This window comes from Dipodomys merriami, unplaced genomic scaffold (genome assembly GCF_024711535.1).
Source record: "Dipodomys merriami isolate MVZ:Mamm:240054 unplaced genomic scaffold, mDipMer1.0.p SCAF_40, whole genome shotgun sequence".
Taxonomy (NCBI): domain Eukaryota; kingdom Metazoa; phylum Chordata; class Mammalia; order Rodentia; family Heteromyidae; genus Dipodomys; species Dipodomys merriami.
The window spans coordinates 4,055,331-4,068,218 of NW_027205604.1; the positions used below are offsets into that span (position 1 = coordinate 4,055,331).

The 12,888-nt window shown below is 36.5% G+C and overlaps 1 protein-coding gene across 2 annotated transcripts in view; it reads right to left on the bottom strand.

Moving 5' to 3' along the window:
• Kcnmb2 (potassium calcium-activated channel subfamily M regulatory beta subunit 2) overlaps nucleotides 1-12,888 on the bottom strand; it is a 293,266-nt gene that overhangs the window by 12,280 nt on the left and 268,098 nt on the right. For both annotated transcript variants that reach the window (XM_069991868.1, XM_069991867.1), the window contains exons 3-4: nucleotides 3,385-3,555; nucleotides 247-442 (exon numbers count right to left, since the gene is read on the bottom strand). In XM_069991868.1, coding sequence (XP_069847969.1) covers nucleotides 247-442; nucleotides 3,385-3,555 — 367 coding nt within the window. The remainder of the gene's footprint in view (nucleotides 1-246; nucleotides 443-3,384; nucleotides 3,556-12,888) is intronic.

Genomic DNA, 12,888 nt, shown 5'->3' on the forward strand with positions numbered 1-12,888 from the left:
TTTAAGCTCAGGTGCTTCTTTGAAGAATCTACTCTACCACAAATACTGGAATGGCTTATAGCTTTTACAGGAAATAAAAATTTCCTAGGACAGAAACAAAGAGCAAGTTTTATGAATAGAACAGGCTGAATATCTTCCTGGTGGTATTTTCCTTTGAAATGCTGATAAAAGGAACTTGGTGCGGTGGTAGGAGGGAAAGAACAGTTAGCATAGAGCTTTATAGGGATGCCTAGAGTGCACTCCTACCTTCTGATTCATTTTCATTGTCTCTTCAGTGTGGTAGAGGAGGAGTTTTTCCCCAGAGGAAGTCAGGTTCACATATACTTGGAGGCAAGGGTACTGAGACAGTTTCCAACAGTCTGGACCACAGTTGAAGGAGCAATTAAAGGTTTCTGTAATGGACACATTTAGCAAGGTGCATTGAGACTCTTCAGTCCACACACTGTAGAGAAAAGAGAATAAGCACAAATCTAAGGGCTACATGCAAGGAAGGGAGTAGTCATGGGGATAGGAATCATTGTTCATCCAGGACCAAAGAAATCCTTTCCAAGTGTGTATAAAGTTTAGATCCTAGAGAAGAGCAGGTTTAGCCAAACTCAACATACCTAGAAAAACTTGGGCTTCTAAACATTTTCTCAGTGACATCATTAGATTATGATATTTGCTCGTGCTTGAATAATTTTTTACTTATAAAATCCACTGAAAAGCATAAAGCATATTTTAAAATAACTTGTCCTTAAACTGTATTTCTACACTATTCAGCTTCTTACCATGGTCTAGTTCTTTCCTCTGTTAGGTTTTACTTCGTAATTTCTTTAGGAAACCCTGACTGAGTCCAGTTTGTATGCAGAGAAAATGTAAAAGAGAAGAGGTAAGATGACATAGGGTGAAGCTTGACAAATAGAGTAACAGTGATATAGTATCTAAGTTCCTTCTAATAAGGGAAATAATATCTCAACACTTCGATTATAGTAATAGTAATATAGTAATTATGTCTATTTTCACTCTAATTGGTGTTTTACCAAACATACCTTCTGTAGTCTTGTCAACAAACTGGATATTCATTCTACCATGGTGCTTGAACTCTGGGCCTGGATACTGTTCCTCAGCTCATTAGCTCAAGACTGGCGCTCTACTCCTTGAGCCACAGCGCCACTTCTGGTTTTCTGGTGGTTTATTGGAGATAAGAGTTTCATGGACTTTCCTGCCCAGGCTGGCTTTGAACCATAATCCTCAGATCTCAGCCTTCTGAGTAGCTAGGATTACAGGCATAAGCCACCAGCGCCGGGCTGGATAGTCATCCTTTACAAAGGTGAGTGAATTGAGAATGAGAGATTTCAGATAACATCTACAAAAACATATTTTTGGTCACTGAAGGATATTGTGATTTCTTCCAATACAGTATTTCTGTAAGGGCTTGGATCATTCTACTATTCAGTGCTGTCTCCTCAGGAATGCAAGGTAAAATAAATTCTCTTAATAGACTAATAAATTCTATTTCCCTAATGCCTCTCAACTGGAAAATTTCTACTGTTCACTGGTCAAGGTACATTGTAAAATGTAGAGAGCTGCGAGAGGCCGCACCTGGAAGATGGCGCCGGCTTCCGCCCTCCGCCTTCCCGATGGCGAGTGCTCTCGTGGTAAACAACTCCTGATATGGCTAAGGCAAAGAATCTGGCTTGCTTCTGTGCACCTGAACCTATTGGCGGTTCCCACGTGGCGTATCAGGGTTGGCTACCCAGCGGGTATTTAAGGCTGTGGGGAATTCTCCCCGGGGTTGGGGTCAGAAGATTACTAAAAGGTCCTGAATAAACTGCGGAGAGAAGAGTCCGGTGTCGCGTCGTCATTACCGGCCGAGGCGGTAGCGACAGTAAAATATCTTTAATTTTATGATGAGGGTGAACAGTTCTAAGTAGAAAGTATCACAGATAATCAGTGTTTTGCTTCTGGATATAAGCTAAATACCACAGAGACTGAAAAACAAGAAGATTTTGTGCAGATTAATACCCTCTCTTTTTGATGGACATATATTGGTGGCTATTGTATGTGTGAAGCTTTATGACAGAGGTAGGCCAAGGTAGGCCTTCCTGGACCCAACTCACTTTGTTGTGGCAAATTGTATTTTTCTGGAATGTCTGGTCTGGTTTTACTAATAGAATGAGGAGAACGTGTTTTGTTTCTAAGCAGACATTGGACTCTAAAAGAGGTTTTGGAATGAGCTAAACTTAGAGGGGTCCAAGGCATCAGTGCACTCATTGAGAAAATGCATAGCTGAAGGCTGGTGGAGAATCAGCAGAGCAGCCAGAAATGTGAAAAGATGAGGTCTTAATTTTAGCAAATTATTGCATTTCAGCTAGATTTTGCTTCTCAAATGAAAGTATTAATTTGATAGTGAAATGAATGCCATGTAAAACTGGTTTTCTTTTGAAGCTTCAACTTTTTATGTGAAAGTATCTTGTTTCCTTAAGATGTACAACTGTCAGACTTAATTTCAGAAATGCCAGATACATTTGTGCTCCAAGGGTTTAATTTATGACCACTAGAGAACAAGAGATATGCTGCTCACACTTACACATTTCATTCAGAAGGAAACACATTTGTTGTCTCCCTAATTGTTTACATCCCATATATTCAGCAAATGTAGAGCAAATACTCAAGAGCATTCCAAAATCTGTTATTTTAAAAGTCTGATGCCTAACAGTGTTTTTCAACCTTGAGAGTACATTAGAATCATTTGGAAAACTTTAAAAGCCATGTCTTGACTAGATTGCTATTTAATCAATTTCATCTGACCATTTTGAGTAATAGAGTACTTAGGTATTAGCATTTTCAAAGTTTCTGAGGAAGTTAGAATGAGAAATTGAGAACTTCTGATGTGAAGGGTGATGAAGGAGAGAGCTGGGGTGGGGAGGAAAAAGAATGAAGGTAGAATGCAGACAAAGGCATGATGCACCACAAATAATGACTCTGGAACTTTTGGAATGGGGTTTGAATCTTAGGTAGGTCTGCCACATGGTAGAGCTGTGTTACATCAAACAACTTATCTCTCTTTTGAATCTGTTTTGCCATTTTATGAGTATATTAATACTTAAATATTTTATGGAGTACCTGTGAAAATAAATCATGGAAGAAAAGTCTCTGGCACACTGTAGGCAATTTAAACATAAATCATCATCATCATCATCATCATCATCATCATCATTATTATAATTATTATTATTATTATTATTATTATTATTATTATTATGTAACACCAAGTAAATATGCACCAGAAACTTTTTGAAAGTAGGAAAGAAAGTGAGAAAGATGACCTTAGAGTTGATAGAACAATGGAAAAGGAGAGAGAACAAGGATACCCCTGTCCCAGCCACCCAATGTCCTTACCTCTGCATGTATGAGCGTAGGAGTGTGATTCCCAGTAGAAAGTACATCATGATGGAACAAACCATCATGGCTAGTCCCAAGAGAATGGCCCGGTCTTCTCCAGCTTTAAGTGCTGTGACTGTTTTCCTTTTGTCCAGGAGGTCATGGTCCCTGATTTTTTGGTAGATATTTCTGAAGTTGAAAACAATAGATTCTTACATGAGGGTTTGTTAATTATCATACTCTTCCTTACAGGAAAGTTTCTGCCATTGCATTTCTAGGGCTGAGAGACATAGAGGTACTCTCCAAACCTGCCTGAGTATAATCTCAGCGGGTGGCATCTGCTTATGAAAGCACATGTACACATGGATGCTTATATACCCACATACATGTATGCACATTTAAGCACACACACATAACCACTCATAAACACACCAACTGAATGGGAACTTACCAGTCTGTCTTTACCTTGGGGCTCATATCTAACAATCCATTAATTTTACTTCTGTCCAATCTAGAGAAAGCAGTCCCTTATACTCTGAAAATAATGTCTTGGGTTTAGTGACTTTACCATCTATCAAGGTGATTATGATGGATAGATTTTAGAATTTTATCTACTTAAGCATTAATTCAAATAAATGACAACATATATTATGAATCTATTAAGTTAATCCCTATGTTCCCTCAATAGAGATAGAAGTTATTATGATTAACATTTGTCTCAAGCTTATGATAGTTTTGGGCTCTATTGACTTGAGATTTATAACTATACTTCTATTTTTGTTTGTTTGTTTTGGAGCAGCATCATATGATGAATAAATTAGGTTAGAGTCCTGATTTTACCATCTACTGACTGTATCGATAACAAGTTCCTTAATATTTCTGATCCCTAATTTTCTACAGAGTAAAAATGTTTCAATGAGATACTGCTTCATTAGACATCAGAAGTCAATTATCCAAGAATAACTGACATGTAAGTACTTAATGTTTCTATTAAAAATGGAATGAGGGGCTGGGAAGTTGGCTCAGTGGTAGAGCGCTTGCCTTGCATGCCTGAGGCCCTGGGTTCAATTCCTCAGTACCACATCAGCAAAAAGAAAAAAGTCAGAAGTGGTGCTGTGGCTCAAGTGGTAGAGCGCTAGCCTTGAGCTGAAGAGCTGAGCTGAGGGACAGCGCTCAGGCCCAGAGTTCAGGCCCCACTACTGGTCCCCCCCCAAAAAATGGAATGAAGAGCAATGGATAGCATGCATGTTATAACATCTTAAAACTACTGTCATTTTCCAAAGAATTTCTAAAAGACAAAATGGCAAGAAAATGAGTATCACTTAGTAATGAGAGGATTGGATTGGAGAAGATAGTACAAAAACATGAGAAATTCTGGGGTGTTGTTTTAGTTATTTAGAGTGATATACACAAGTGTGGATTTGGAGGGCAGTACTCAAGCATTCCAGCAAGACTGGTCATCAAGTTAAAAGTTTAATCTTTTTTGTGTGTGTGCTTGAACTCATGGCCTGTGCTATTCCTTAGCTTTCTTGCTCAAAGCCGACATTCTACCACTTGAGCCAAAAGCGTCCAGCTTTTAGGTAGTTAAGTGGAGATAAGAATGAATTCTTCTTCCTGGGATGACTTCCAACCTTGATCCTCATATCTCAATCTCTGGAGTAGAGGAACCACCAGTTCCTGGTAAGTCCACTCTCTTAATTTCTACTTAGATAAGGTTGTTTTTGGTTCAGGACATTGGTAGAGGAAATATTTCTGGCCTGTGTGTAGGAAACAGGAGAAAAAAATTGAATGCCCCCAAAATGGATAAAGAAGCTCTTAGTCAATCTTTTTGGCTTTAAACAAAACGCAAGTATGACTTCAGAGTTTCGTTTGAGATTTTTATTACTAATATTTTTTGGAGGAAGAAATGAGTCGAATCTAGCATTTAACTTTGTAGGTGATGAACAAGATGTTCATTGTTTGTACATCTGTATATAAGCAGTTTTGTGCTCTAGTCTGCACTTTCTTGTGCTTATGGCACCTTACACACTGCTCTAATTGGCTGGTAGAATATGGGTGTAGATGTTAAATGAATATATGAGATTGGATCTATATTTATTTACAAAAGTTTCTGGGAAAAACTGTTGATCAATTTTGTTACCAGTGTACAAACTTAGCTAATTAACTATTGTTAATGTTTAGAGTTTATTTGTGAGGTAGCTTATATATATCTTACTCTTTCTTCAATGAGTAGAAAGAGGCCCATTGGAGGTGTAGAATCACAGCTAAATTATCTTTTTTTTTCTTCTTTTTGTTGGCGGCAATAGTGGGGTTGAACTCAAGGCCTTGAGCTTTCACTATGTTTTTCACTCAAAGTTGGCACTTGAACTTCACTTACAGTTTTTTATTGGTTAGTTGGAAATAAGAGTCTTACAGACCTGCCCAAGATAGTCTCCTGACTGGCTAGTATTGCAGTTGTAACCTTAGTGCATAGCTTAATTTGTTACTTTCCAGGTCCGCCCCCCCACCCCCATTCACAACTGGCTACTCATTGCCATTGGTCAGAGGCCTAAAAAATATTTTGAATTATTTTCCAGCTCCCAAGAAAAGTGTTCTTGGATTACTTATCCTTTCCTGCTTTTACTTTCCACAGACTGACAATCACTCACCCTCTTAAATAAATCCTTATAGGATTTATATAAAAACTCTTTAAACTTGATCCTTTACAAACTTGAAAATAAATTGGTGCCATTATAAGACAAGAACAGTAGGCAGGAAATCTTCTGAAGCAGGAAAAGACAATGCTGAGGCCAAGTAGCTTCAAATACCTGCTGTGAAATGAAATAATAATGTGTCATTGCTTTGCTAATGTTACCTACTAACATGTATTTAGCTATGATGACTGCCATTGAAATTTGCATTTCCTGTAGACAGACAACAGCAAAAAATGAGCAATAGTTTCCCAGTTCTGGAGTATTAGGCTGTCACACAAGTCATTTATATTACTCCATAGCCACAAAAGAGATGAGGCATAATCAGCCAACTATATCGCAAGAATAAGAAACATAAAATGATTTAAATGGGTGATTTAAAAACAAATCAAAACTGATACTGGTGGCTTATACCTGTAATCCTACCTACTCAGGAGGTTGAAATCTTAAGGTGGTGGTTTGAAGCCAGTCTGGGCAGGAAAGTCTGTGAGACTTAAAAAAATATTTAGGTAGTTGTACAAAGGAATAGACATTTAAAAAGCTAGCAGTGGAACTGTAGGTCAAGTGGTAGAGCTCTAGCCTTAAGCATAAAAGCTCTAAGACAGTGCTCAGGCCATGGCCATGAGTTCAAGCATGCACACATGTGTGCACACACACACACACACACACACACACACACACACACACATACACTTGCAATTGAGAATAGTTAACAAATAGTCTTCATATTCTCCAATGCTAAAGAAAGGGAGAAAATGATTGATTTCTATATAGCCAATGGGCATTTGGGAAATCAAGATATTACTCAGCAAAATGTAAGTGGTAGCTGGTGAGTTATACCCATGGAGTTCACTAAATGACTACTGAATTGATGGAGTAAATCAAGGGACTAATAAATAATCTGGGAAAAGAAGAGTTCAATAAATTCTTACGTTTGGAGTTAGGTCCCTGCCCAATTTAAAAAAGGTAGAAAGTAGATATCCATTTGCTGGACTCAGGATGCTGGACAGAATGTCATCCTAAGTAAGAATGTCTGTGAAACTCTTTATCTCCGATTAACAAGAAAAAAAGCCAGAAGTGCAAGTATGGTTCAAGTGGTAGAACACCAAACTTAAGCAAAAAAAGCCCAAAGACAGCACCCAGGCCTCTAGTACCTGCACCAAAAAACAATAGAAGAAAAAATATCAACAAAAGTTGGGAAATTAAATTAAGGAGTCCTAAGATTACAGGAGGTGAGCAGCATCCCCAACTTGGGTTGATTGGACAGAGAGGAAGAATTTATGTTAGACAAAGCTTCCTTGATGAATATTCTCTTAAATAGAAATCTTCAAGTTTGATTCAGAGTTAACAAAATGAGATGAAGAACTGAAGGTAGTTCTGATAGGAAGAGTCACATGAATGGACATTACAATTATGTTAATGATAATGGGTAGAGTGTGTTGTGGAGGAAGAGGTAAGTTTGGAAAAGTTTGAAGTATATTAATGTATATGAAAGTATATTAAAAATGGAAGACAACATATCAGAGATAGGAATAGGAAGACTAATGTTGTTTTAGGAGTAGATATTAAAGCTAGATCTGAGGTCAAGGTAGAATAGATAGACAAAACGATATAGAGAGAAAATCTTAGGAGATAATATTTAGGGTAGTTTTATTTATGTCTTAGTGCTTAGCTTAGATGTTGAAAGAAATGTTTGAGAGTGACAAAGTCCCTTTAATATTTTCTCTCATGTTTGAAAGAGAGGACTTTTGGTGAGTTTTTTAAGGAGAAGAGGTGGTTATATATTCATTACTTGCTTCTTACAAACTTAGTATACTTAGTTCATAAATACTAATTTGATGATAAGATAGAACAAAGTCAGGAAATCAGAATGTGATGAACATATTTTGGGTGAATGTTTACATTACTGCCTTTATATGACACACTTAAAAATAGTCCTATTATAGTTGTGTTTCAACTTCCACGTCCCACTAAAAAGCTGTGGAAAAGCGTGTATAGAGTCTAAATGTGAATGGGTCAATCAAGTGGTATCTTCCTTTTACCCCCAGTTACCTTCAGTAGTAGGTAGAAAAAGCAACATGTAATTATTTTGTGCTAAGTTCTAAGCATAATCATTTATAATAGAAATATTTGTACCTTGGGGCTTATACAAGCTTGTATTTCATTTTTTAGTTGGTTCTTCATTTATGTATTTTAATAAAGCTACCTGAAAAAAGTGAGGGGTAGGGTATATGGTGGGAGAAATTAGGGAACAAAGGTCAGTACAATTAATGCATATTTACAAATACATATGTATATATGAATATATAATATATACATATATATACATACAATTAATGCATATTTATAAATATGTGTATATGTATATATGAATATGTTATATATATATATATATACACATATACACATATGTATATTTGCTACAGACACAGGGAACATTGTCTTCAAAACCTTTTGTAGAACCCTTTCAAAATCCTTTTAGTGTTATACTGAGCTTACAGGTAAGTCCAAGAATAACTAAAGTGTTTGTAATAATTATAAACCAAAATACTTTAATTTTTCAAGCAAGTTTCATTTTTACTCCAAGCAAGTCAACACAGTACAATTTCATTGAGCCCAATATTTGAAAATTTCCTTTAAATCTGATCTTAGGACTCAGCTAAATTATTTATGAGAATGTGTATGTAAAAATGTATAAGTGCAAGAAAGATTTTTCTCTCTAGCCATCATGCACTTAAATTTAGATTCCCTTGGTTTATATTCAACAGGGAGAAAATACTTCAGGTTAAGATAGGTAACTCTCCATTTGAGTTCATTTTGTAAAGTATTTAAAGTTTTTTTTTTCTTTTTGAGAGAGTCTTAGAATGTAGCCTAAGTTGGCTTTGAACTTAGAATCCTCTTGCCTTAGCCTTCTTAGTCCTAGGATAAAAAGCATATACCTCACCTAGATGTCATAATTTAGTCTTCTTAATAAGAACATCATGTTCCAATTCTAACACAGAGTCGCAAACATGATGTCTTGCAGATAATTGAGTGAGTGAATATCCTTTTATCCATGCATAGCATTGAGGTGATGTTCACAGCCCTTGACTTGATTCTTTTTAAAGCTAAGTTTCATAGTGAGACTCAGTCATATGCTCATAGGTACATCTTTTGTGAGTATGTATGTAAATATATTCTTTTTTATTGTGAAAATACCATACAGAGGGGTTACAATTACATGGACAAGGTAATGAGTACATTTCTTATCAAGAATTGTTGCCTCCTCCTTTGTTTCACCTTCCCATCCCTTCCCATCTCTCCGCCCCTCCCCCCACACCCCACACCCCCACTCTGCCCCCCTGCCAAAGTTTGTTTTTCAACATAGCCTTGTACATCTCATTGTTGCAATTGGTCCACCTGTATCCCTATTTAAACAATTTGTTTTTTCGCTACCTCTCCACAAAGTATACCAACATCAAATACAGTGAAAGCAGGGTTATACCGTGGGGGAGGCACATGCAAAGCAACAAAAAAATCAGCTTATAAATATATTAGAAACAATCGCATGAAAGAAAAAACATTTAAATCCTTATCTTGCGGTTCATTTTGCCTAACAACTTATCTGACCATTTCTGCTTGTCTCAGACATATACTAGTTATTGCAAACAAGAGAAACCATGGGACCTATGTTTCTTTGGGCCTGGCTTATGTCACTTAATATAATTTTTTCCAAGTCTTTCCATTTCCTAACAAATGGGGCAATGTCATTTTTCTGATGGAGGCATAGAATTCCATTGTGTATATATACCACATTTTCTTGATCCATTCATCTACTGAGGGGCATCTGGGTTGGTTCCTTATCTTAGCTATGGTAAATAATGCTGCAATAAACATAGTAACTGGTAACTTTAGTATGGTCATGTTTGTGATCATTTGGGTAAATGCCCAAAAGAGGGATTACTGGGTCATAGGGGAGCTCTATGTGGAGTCTTTTGAGGAACCTCCATACTACTTTCCAAAGTGTTTGAACAAGTTTACACTCCCACCAACAATGCAGTAAGGTTCCCTTCTGTCCACATCCCCTCCAGGATCTGTTGTTATTAGATTTCTGTCCACATCCCCTCCAGGATCTGTTGTTATAGCCATTCTAACTGGGGTGAGGTGGTATCTCAATGTTGTTTTGATTTGTATTTCTTTTATGGCTGGGGGGGGGAGTGTTGAGCATTTCTTCATGTGTCTATTGGCCATCCTTCTTTCCTCTTCAGAGAAGTTTCTCTTTCAGTCTTTAGCCCACTTATTTATTGGGCAGTTGTTTCTTTGATGATTTGTTGTTGGGGGATTTAATTTTTTGGGTTCCAGGTATATTTTAGATATGAGACCCTTGTCTGTTGTATGGCTAGTGAAAATCTTCTCCCAATCCGTGGACTTTCTATTGATCTTACTAGCTATGACCTTTGCCATGCAGAAGCTCTGCAATTTCATGCAATCCCATTTGTCCAACCTTTCTTTGATTTGTTGTGTTTCTGGGTCTCTATTGTAAAAAATATTCTTCTAATATATACTAACGTCATTCTTGTCGGAGTCTTTCAGTTTATACTGTTTCAAATCATCTTTAGAGTCATTTGCTGTTTTGTTAACATTTTGACATCATTGAAATTCATTTTTTGAATTCTCACATTATGACCAATTTGATGTATTTGTCAATTTTTAAAATTAACTAATACTTGTTTGTTTTATATATCCACAGCTGTTATAGTAATTGATTTTGGATGAGAATTGTTAACAGCTCTTTCAAAAATCAGTGGCATTTTTTACTTGACCAGTTTTTATTTCATCATGTAACACGGTTTTACTAAAAGCTTATTTTGTCTCTTTTCTAATGCTGTTATTGAAATAGAAGGGCTCTGGGTAGGAATGGTAAAACACCCAGCTGGAGAATATTGAAGAGAACAATGCAAAGAGCAAGAGAGCATTTAGATGACCGAGCAGACTAAGCAGGTAGAGAAAGAGGACATTGTCACGGAAGGGACCAAGAGAGGAGCAGGGGACCAAGAGATGAGGATGCTGGATGTATAGAATTTCTTGGACACAGAGAGGAAAAGTAGGGAAATAGGTAGAGACAATGTTTTGATGACTGAGAACAAGAAGGAAAAGTTTAGAGTCTCCAATTTTGAGCCTTCTTCATTATACAATCCAACTTAATATGTATTATAATAGGTTTGTAATAATCATACAACCATTTAGGTACATAAACAAGTTTAAGAAGGTCACCAACATGACTGGCAAATGAATTCTTTGATAAAGTGCCTTCAGGAAAATTGGGCAGCATAATATTGTATGTCCATTGACAGGATCAATGACAGATATATTGTTCCATGCCTTTGACTTGTAAGCACAAGGGTAGTGTTGATTTTGGGAGTATAGCTTGTTATAAGTAGAAATGGCTAAGTGCCTATGATAGATTGAACCAAGTCCAAGTCTTGTAGGAGTAAACAATTGAGAAGATTACCTGGGCAAAACTGTAAGGGATTGACATACTTGAGTATGATTGGATACCAGGATTTGTTGGGTGGAGCAGAACCAATAGTTAGCTGGTTAGACAGACAGGGGAAAGAGAAGGAATCCATGTGCCTCTGAGAGGGGTATTAAAGTTAGAATTTAAGCATACTCAGTGATTAGATTTGTGCTTTAGAAAGATTACTTGTATCAGTGTGGTTATTTGTTTAGGAATATTTATATCTGAAAGCAAAGAAATTGATCGTAAAATTCTGCCAATGTTTAGAGAAACAAAAAATTGGTTGGATACTAGGAGAAGAGAAGCACATTTTGGGTCCTGACACTGTCAGAGAGATAAGGTGTAGGAAAGAGAAACTGGGAAGATAGAAATTAGATGCAAAGAATTATGTGTATCTGAAATCACTTGGCTTATAAGACAACATTATGAATATTTGTGTTTTTGTTAACATTGAGTTGCCCAAGAATTAGAGTCAACATATTCATCTTTGTAAGCTCAGTCTCTTGTACCTATTATTCTCATAAAATATGTTTTATTTTGGGCTGAAAATAGCAGTGATAAGCGTGAACTGTCCATACAGAAGCTCACTGGTCAATTAAAATCAGATAAATCAGGAACTATGACTTGAAAAACCCCTTAGCTTTTTTATTCTAATCAGTATTCATTGGATTGCACTACCTGCAAATTTATTATTATTGGGGGGCAGGGGGGCATCAAAGCTTTCAGGCACTGAGGACCTCAAATAAAAGTGTTCTTTTGTTAGATCTGCTGAGAGAGAACTTGTTGAGCAGTGGATTAGTGAATGCGTTCAGAGCTGATTGGATGACAGGTACAATACATTTTTGCCCAAGGAGACCCATTATCTCATATGGCAGTGATGCATTGAAGAAATTGAGGAAAGAATATAATTCTTCTGTACACTAAATCCTTCCACATTTTTGACATGTACTCCATTGCATGTGTAGTTTCATCTTCTTCCAGATTTCATGAATTTTTCTTGAACAGGTATTTATATATTTTAAGTTCCAATTCAGATTAGCTTAATTAATCTTCACTCTTTTCACATTGCCTTATAAACAAAGTATTTTTCAGTTTGATAACAAATGAGAGTGTATATACATAGTTACAGGACTTATGCCCATGAACATATTATTATCAACTTTTCCATAGATTTTCTAGAGCCATGTATTATGGATAAATGATTAAAGGTAAGAGAAAACTCATTAAAAACAGAAACAGGAGTTACTTTTCTTTCATTGTCTTTTGGTTTCTCAGGTCACACATTTTACTTTCTTATTTTTATGCAATGTACTAACATGTTAATTTATTTTTTTG